Below are 9,284 nucleotides of genomic sequence, written 5' to 3'. Positions count from 1 at the left end.
TAATGATTGGGAAATTGGTTTTAAACTAGAATAGTACTGTTCTGAAAATATAAACCTCTTCATTTCCCTGTATCATTTCCAGTATGGTTGGAAGCTTGTGGGAGGAGGGAATCCTAATCTAGCACTTTTATAACATTTGGGAGAAGTGGTCCTTAAACTAACGGGAACACTGGTCCAAAAGAAGGCCTTTTGGAATAACTGACAGCACATGGCTGGCTCGTCATTATGGAAAAGAGCTCACTGTACACAGCAGATGAGTCATCTTGGAGTGCTGTTCAATACTGCCTTAGGCAGAGTATTTCTAGTCTTGGCAAAAGAAAACAACCTATTAACAGCAAGACTCTTGGACTCTAATTTGTTCCAGTGTCTTTAGATTACCAAGAACAGTTGAGCCCAGTGGATTTTGCCATATACTGGATTATATTTGGTTCTTCCAGTTGGAGTTGTCTATAGAGGATGTGTAGAAGACATCTCCAAACTCAAACTATCAGTTTATAACCTGAACCCTTAAAAACTTTCAGGTGCTTTTCCAATTGGACTCCAAAGAGGGTGCATAAGTAATTTGAAAGTGAGACAAAAGGACACACTCCTTAGATTGACATTCTTAAAGCCCAGGAAACAAAAATTTAAAACCCAGTGGGCAAGGAGCCTCATTTTGGTAGGTCAGTGGCTGAAACTAGGCTGATTACACAGCTCAGTCCCATGAAGAAGATAAAATTGATAGCAATACATCAAAGTCTATCATTTGAATTCCTATGCACTGTTTCTCACCCTCCCTCAAACAGAATCCTACAAACCGTGCAGGATAAAGAATTTTTGTTGATAACATAAAAATCCTGAAGATTCTAATCAATTCCAAAGAATAAGAAGTCTCATCAGTTAGTCCACTTCAAAGACAACATGGAGAAACAACCTTAAGGCAGAGGTTCCGAATTCTTTTTTTAGGGATCATTGTCCCCTTCAGTAGTCTGGGAAGCCTGTGGGCCCATTCTCAGAATGTAATTAAATGCATCAAATAAATGAATCACAAAGAAAACCAATTACATTGAAATAGGAAAATTTTAAAAAATGTTTGTGGACCCCAGATTAAGAACTCCTAAGTTAGAGGCAGTTTATATGATGGAACATATGCTATGTAAGGGTAAAATGTGGAGTACCAATTCCAAAGCTCATCAAGAAGAATGAAATAAATACAGACTACGTGGGGATTTTAAACTTCTTCCCATTATAACAAAAGCAATTGCAAAAAGACATCCAAGGTAAACAAAGTTGAAATAATGTCATAGATTTAAGACGGGAGAGGGACTATTTAAATAACTATCCATCTGATCCGCTCCCTTCAATTTATAGAAGGGGAAATGAGGGGTCTAACTTGCCTATTGTCACACAGGTAGTAAGCAATCAAATGCTAAGATTTGATCTAGGCCTTCAGATTCCAAATCATTCCATGATGATCCTAGCTTTCAAAATAAAATTTTTCCTCCAAATGGCTGAGGTTTAACTACATTCTGCTTGAGTCTCCTTATAAGGAAACTAATTTAGTCATCTTGTTTACATGTAAATTTACAGGTGTAAACAGAGAGGAGCATCAAGCTGAGTTTTCTACTTTAAAAAAATAGTTTTTATTGATATTTAATTTTAAAAACTTAACATTACTTTTGATAAATAACATTTGATATTTATTTAACCATCACAGTTATCCAAAGTATCCCTCTACCTTTCCCTTCCAGAGCCATCCAATTAATTTTTTTAGAGGAAAAAAAATCAACACAACCAATATATTGGGTCCAAAAATATGTGCAATGTGTAATACTTGAGGAATTTCTACTTCTTTCATTTTGCCACCAATTGTGGAATACAGAAAGCTTTAGATGAGGCATGACGAGGCCCTGGTTCTACTCCTGGGTTTACTTTTAAGTTTCTGTATAATCTTGGATGAGTCTGTAATTTCATCTCTCTGGAACTGTTTCCTTATTTGTAAAATCAGAGAGACTAGATGACCAATCTCTAAGACCCCTTGCTAATGCTAAATTATAGAATCTTTGATCAAGTGACAGTTACCCATGACTTCTTTTAACCTTAACCATCTTTGCATAGAAACCTAAAATTCCTAAAATTCTTAGGAGACACTCCATGACAGTATCACACCCCAACATCTTTAGAAGAGAGGAGGGATGAAGGTAATGTGCTCACAATGCCATTTATAGTTGCTTACTACATTCTTTTCACCTGCTGATTCATTATAACAAGCAAGAATTGTGTTTTTCAGTAGTCTTGATTTTTAACAATATTTTATTACAACAAAGCATGTTCTATTAAGTTCACTTAAATATGACTTTTCCTCTACTGTAAAGTTTAACATAAAAGTTTACTGTTGGTCTTTTTAACATAGTTTTAGAGTCAAACTATCTGACTTTTGGGAGGTTTCATCAGGCCGAGTATTTCCTGAGAGAATCTAAAGGAAGTTAAAAAAAATTGATTGGTAGGCCAGCCGAAAAAGTTTTGCAAGAATTACTTTTAATTTAAGTATTATCTTTATTTGTAACACATTTTCATTGTCAAGTTGTAGCAGACCTGTTTTCAATTTCTTTGGTGAACATTAAAGTTTCTTTAGATAAAGGAAGCTTATGTTTATGAAAACTTAGGAATAAAAATAGCAAAAAATTGCTTTATAACAAGATTCAATAATACAAGGCAAGCATAAGAAGTCAATTCTGAACTATCTATATTCAGAGGCCAGCAATGTCATGCATAAACCAAAAATCCTTGGAAAGTATTACAGGATTTTTATTGTGGATTCACTTTCCTAATTAAGAAGTAGCCTGGAGAGAAGGCTAGCCTTGAATTCAGGAAGATTAAAGTCACTTAACCTCTCAATGTCCCAACTTTTTTTTGACTAAAAGTTGGAGTTTCCTTACTGATAAGAAATCACAGATTCAGAAGGACAAGGAACAAAAAAATCCTCTTCCCCATAACACTTCATTTAAGCAAGTAATAAAACTAGGTTGTATTTCTTGAATAAATGCCAACCGAAAATGGAAAGAATTGGCTGAGAAGCACACAGGGCATGGAACAATGTGGCAACGTGGGATTTAAAGTTTGCTATAAGTGATCCCAAACTGATCTTAGAGAATTAACAGTAATTTGTTCCCATGTCAGCGAATGGAAATGCAGCATTCATTATGGCTCTAAAACATCTTAATGTAATCAAGAAGGAACCAGTTATTTGAAGTGATGTTTAAATGAACTTTGGGTTTTAAAAACAAATGACCCCGTTATAACATTTTAATTTCTAAAAGGTATGACTAAAAGCTAGAATTTTTGTTATTCTTTACTTTTAGCTAACCCCTCATGTGTCAGTGTAAACATGCCCAGGACATTAAGAAAAAACCCTTTTTAATTTTATGACAGGTTTAATCAGGTAATTACAGGGTGGGGACCATTAAAAACAAACTGTTTTATGATATCTGATATGACCAATTACACAAATATGGTGTAACAAAAGTTATAAACTTATATATGCATATTTACATTATATACTAAAAAGTACCAAGCTATATATTCGTATACATAAAAGGAAATACATCTATGACGAGTTAAACTAAATCATACATTGCTCATTATAAAGAAAGCAGTTGAGGGTAGTGGGAATAATATACAAGCGAGGCACTTTTTGAGGTCAGGGTAAAAAGCAAATGGCACTATTTGCAAAAAGGAGAGGCAGTGTGTTCACAAAATCTACGTACCATTTATAGTGCAGCTTCAAATACAAAGGGTTTTTACACTAGATAATGCTTTAGAATATTTCAAAATTAATCACAAAGTTTTTAGTTTAAGCTTTCAGGAACAAAGGCTAACATTTAGCAGTGCACCAAAGCATACGGAAGTTTCTAACCATGTGGCTGCTAGGCAAACAGTAACTTAAGGCCTATTAACATCTTCGTTTTCTATCAATCATCATGGTCTATTTTAATTTCATGTATGAAACTGCTTGAAAAGCACGTTACAATGGCATCATTTTAAAATTTAAGGTTCAATTTCAAGGATTGGTGGGGATCACAGGGCAGGGTGGGAAAAAGGGGGAAATGGTATGTTTGTGCTAGTTTTCAGGGCTTTCTCAGAAAAGTGATTGAAGTTCAAGTCAAAAAAGCAAAGGGCACTATAGTGTCTTCAGATATTTCAAGGGACCAATGTTTAAATATATATGTATAACATATACATATATATATATGTACACACACATATTTTAATGTAGGAAAAAATGATATGCTTGCTTAATGGACCATTTGCTATTTAAACAATACTATATATGTAAAGTTTCAACGAATATTAACAGGTGAAACACGTTTTTCAGGACATGTGTGATGCTATGCTTCAATTGTCCCTTTCTCATATTCTGGATCTTACCTGGATTTTTAAAAAACTTATTGCGCTGTTCAAACAAAAAAGCCCCTAGTAATGACAGATGATGTTTTAAGTATGATCAGAAAGTGCATCTTGTTTTAGTGTTACTCCAAGAGTGAATTATGGGCATAGCTGTTTGCATAACCAATGAAACTAGGTAATTTCAATCTTTTGTCCTTTGAATATAAACTCAAAGCCATTACTTTACTTTTACACACACGCGCGCGCGCACATACATACACATACAATCTCTAACAAATTTGCTACAATCCTTGGCAAAATTCTCAAAAATTCTTCCTTTAGCACATAAGTTCTTTGTGGTTAAGGTTTTTGCCAAGAAATAAATTATCAGAGCAGAAACTGGTTTAATATCTGTCCATATAAGAATTCAATGCTTACTACAGTGGCCAGTTTTAAGTAATTAATTTTTAAATGAAAACTTCATGGTTTATATACCCCATAAGTGACCCAAAAAAGGGCAATAATAAAGTTTCCTAGGCTTCAACAAGATACACTAGGGAGAAAATGATTTATAGGCTTTCCTACATACTTCTTACTCCTGGTGTCCTAAGGTCAAAGTGCCTTTCCTTAATAGCCCTTGACCTGTAAATACTGGGGTGTGTAACGTGTCCCTTGCTCTCAAATGTTTTTCGGGATGGATGTTATTCCAGCAGGTGGTGCTGAAGTGCCACCGCTGAGCAGTCTTCAGAGATCAAACACTTCTACCCTTCAGGGGCAGGCTAAGGGAAACACCACTAAATAATGATAACACTAAACGACAGTAAACTCATGGGAGTGTTTCTTTCCATGTCACTTAGCTAGTTGTATTTTCTACTTTCAATCTCACAAACAAAAAGCCTAAGGAACTTTTCAGAGGAAAGTTCAAGCATTAAAGGGCAGTATAAATAAACCTTGCTTAATTTAGTTATATGTTTGGTTCCCCCATATATGGACTGATATTGGTATCTGATTCCATGTCACCATTTTAGCTAACTTAACATAATCTGTCCCTTTCCATAAGGATCCAGATATATTATAGCATTGGGTTTATGGCATAGATTGATTTTCCTAGGTTTATCATGTTATTGGTATAGAAACTGGGTGTAGTTAACTTATAAAGACCCAGGATGAAATAACAATCTGTAACATCCATATTCATAATTTTTAATGAAGCAAATAGTTTTAGATTGTAAAGGAAAGAAAGGGGAGGGGGTGGCAAAATTGTAGCAGCAAAGTGGTTAAACAAATTTAAAATATTAATGCACAAATTCATTAAAAATATTAAAGCATATTTGTTGCATATAAAATACAGTACGGGAACAGGAGTTGCACTATGTTGATTAGTGCTCAACAGAGGAAATTGTTAGGTTTGTTTTTTCCCAAAAGTATATACACAGTACAATTCCACAGCACTTTCCTATACAGCCAGCAAGTTCTTTTCTTCAGTTGTTCACACCTTGCTCAAACCTGAATTATAAACTAAGCACTTACAAATATCAAATTTCATTCACAAGAAAAAAACTATTACTCTCATTTTACCAATGAAGAGTAATTTTGAAAGTTAACAGTCTATTCTGGGAAATCAAGTTTAGCTGAAAATGTGATGGGTGAAAATTATCCACAGTAGCAGCTTTCAAATATATAAACTGTAAAAATGAGACTTAAGACTGCTGCTACAGTGTTAATGTTCTTGGACTTAGCTCATCTGAATGATTTTTAGTACAAAACTAGAAAGAAGCTCTTTTTCATAACTTCTATAGTTATCAATATATTTGTCTTCTTTTCAATGTGAAATAATACTTCAAGATGATCTATGTACATAATGTTGTCAGTTCAAGCTGTCATATAAATATAAATGCTTTCTTTTAAAAAAAAGTATCTTACAGACAGATAGTGTTATATACATTGTTCAGTTTGATCTTAGGGCAAGAAAAGGAAGGTAACAAGCTTTAATATGATATGTAAAAAGAAATACATGACCTTAAAAACCTGCATAGAAAAGGAGCTTCAAAAGGTAGTGTGTTTTTTTTTTTTACTTTCACTGCCTATAATTAAGATTTTAGGCCATAAAAAAGGGCATTTTTCTCAAGTTCAGTCCCTCTCCCTTCTTCCTTTCCCCCCAAGAGAATCTTTTGCAAAGCACCCCTCAACTTGGTTAGTTTTAATGTAACATTAAAAAAATTACTAAAATGACTAAAAATTGATTACCAAAAGAATTACTGAAATACTAAAAATGATCCTTGGAGTATTACATAATCTGTTAGAACATTATCCAATTATTATCTAGTAAGTAATGCATAGCAGATTAAAAAAAGCTTTTCATTCATATGACATTTCATTCATATCCCAGATTAAACTTTTTTCCTGTTTTATTTTAAACCACACCACATTTTTAATGTAAGATATTTATGCTTTTGCCAGTTCAAATAAAAACAAAATTCTGCAACAGAAAAAAGTGATGTTACCATGGGGGATGAGGGGCGGGGGTGAGGGTAGGTAGGGTAAACTAGCAAGTACTAGGATTAAGTACCAAAGATTAATAAAACAGCTGAACATGATCATAGTTGGGCAGAATGATAGATGGAGACTTCAAAAGAACATATCCTATGTAACTATTTGGTTATATCTTTTAACTTGCTAAGCATCGGTAAATGCAATTAAAATATTTTAGAGGAGAAAACCCCAAAAGAAAACAACTTGCTGGTTGAACAACACAAAACTCCACTTTTTTCTGATACTATTTAATCAGTCTTTTTATATATAAAAAAATAAGTGTTATGTTCCCATCAGAACATCAGACAATTACATCTGTGCTTAAAAAAAATTGGTCACTCAAGACTATTAGAATATCTTAAAAGATTTTAGATTACCAGAATGTACAGATATAACTCAATACAAACTGCAGTTGGAGGGAAATGAAGATGAAAATATCAATTCATTCACGTGGAATAAAAATGCAACTAACTAGACAAGTTAAATATTCAAAATATGGAATGTGACAGTAGATATAAATGTATCTACTATAGAAATGGGAAGGGGAAGAAAAGTTTATTATGTAATAATTCGTACCTTATACTTAGTTAAATATAAACATTTGTTATTTATACATAAAACTGATTCCAAAAAACAACTAATAAATGATTTAGTTGCACTTCAGTTTCATTTCTGATATCTGCCAAGTGTTAACTTTTCTTAGTTTGAAATCAACCACCACTAGTGCATTTTTTTGCTTAATTATGTGTCAAATGCATTCAGTTCTTTTGGAAGATCCCTCCCCATCACCTAAGCCAATAAATGTACAAAATGCCAAATTAATTCCTTTTCAGTTGGATCAGAGTTTGCACCCTTATAATATAGCCAATAACCAGAAATGGCTTCCTTTCTCAAATAATCCTTTACAACTTTCAACAAAACGTGCCATGCACTCGAAGGAAACAGTCCAGCATGGTTGCTAGAATCTGTGAAATGGCAAGAACTGACAGGTTCTGCGGCTTCTCCCATGGTTGGCCCCCTGTGATGCCAGGCCAGGTGCCACGTTGCCTGCCAAAAGCCTCCACCAATCCAAGTTAGCTAATTCCTGGAAACAAAGACTTCAGACTCATTTTGGCACCAGCTGGTTTCATCCGGCAGCTTTGTGTTTTCCTCCACAGCACCCACATGCCTCGCCACAGCGATGGCACAACCTCAAGGGAACATAGCAGCACATGCATGGTGCGATGAAAGACAGCGCCACCAGGGCCAACCATCGCAAGCAAAATTTGTCATCGCTGGTGTCACATGAACAGGGGTCGGAAAAGTCTCCCTCCGAGTCTGACATACAGTGATACAGCATGCTTTCCGCGCAGAGCATGCAGCTAACTTGGTAGATGCATCTCTTAATAGGGTCTGGAGCATCCTGACACTGTCCCCTGCCATTTTCTTCATGGTTAAACCTTTCCTGGCAGTATATGCAGCGAGAACGCTCACCATCCTCTTTTCTTCTTTTTGACTTCTTAAATTTTAATGAGGAAGAAGGCTGTGTCTTAAATACCACAGAGTCTTTGAGCACATTTAACTTAGTCACATCCTCACAAGAGTACAGATAGTCAGGTTTTTTACTATCTGATTTTGAAAACTCAATATTAGAGTCAGTGTCATCTCTTTCCAAGTCATTTTTCCACATGTCAGGATGCCTGTAGTCTGCATAACGACGTATTAAAATATCACGAGGATTTATTCTGACAATTTCATCTTCATCTTGAAAACTGACGTGCCTGATTGATTTCAAAGGTGCCTAAAAAGGAAATACAAAAATTACAAAAGTCAGAAGGGTTTAGAAATTTCTATTTGAAAAAAAATTCTCTAACAAGAGATCAAATTTTAGAAAAAGGAAGCCTCTACCCGCCTCCATTTTTTAAGGCAATTGGGGTTAAGTAACTTGCTCAAGGTTACACGGTCAGTTATTTTGTGTGGGTGCCAAGTATCTGAGGCCGGAACCAATCCTGGGTCTCCCGATACCTCTACCCTTCTTAACTCAACATTTTATGCTGTGAAATACTATGAATAACATCTTACAGAAATTCTTTTTGGTTTGTTACCATGGGTTTTTTTTAAAGTCAGTTTCCTTATAATCTCACTTTATTGGAAGGAATTTATAGCCAGCTATGGACAAGGAGGACTTGGGGGAAAGAAAGGGATTCATATCCCTATTACCTAAGGGTAATCTGGCTTCAGCAAAACTTTTAACACCACCACCAACAAAAAAGACGTTTAAACCATCAAGTTTTCAATAAAATTCCAATTTTAAAATAAAACAACAACACATTTTTGATAAGGTTTCTATTTGGAGAAATTAATTTAAAAAACAAACAAACTCAAGTCCTACTGGAACATTATGTTCC

The 9,284-nt window shown here is 34.7% G+C and overlaps 1 protein-coding gene across 2 annotated transcripts in view; it reads right to left on the bottom strand.

Moving 5' to 3' along the window:
* Window positions 1–2,500: 2,500 nt before the first annotated feature.
* Window positions 2,501–9,284, bottom strand: part of SPRED1 (sprouty related EVH1 domain containing 1) — a 36,936-nt gene continuing 30,152 nt past the window's right edge. For both annotated transcript variants that reach the window (XM_069105715.1, XM_069105716.1), the window contains one exon: window positions 2,501–8,677. In XM_069105715.1, the coding sequence (XP_068961816.1) occupies window positions 8,024–8,677 (654 nt within the window). In that variant the 3' untranslated portion in view covers window positions 2,501–8,023. The remainder of the gene's footprint in view (window positions 8,678–9,284) is intronic.

This window comes from Petaurus breviceps, unplaced genomic scaffold, assembly GCF_028583685.1.
Source record: "Petaurus breviceps papuanus isolate PSGF00001 unplaced genomic scaffold, PetGlider_PUasm1.0 77, whole genome shotgun sequence".
Taxonomy (NCBI): Eukaryota; Metazoa; Chordata; class Mammalia; order Diprotodontia; family Petauridae; genus Petaurus; species Petaurus breviceps.
Note: the sequence above shows the minus strand (reverse complement) of the source record. Positions and strands in the feature narration are given on the sequence as shown.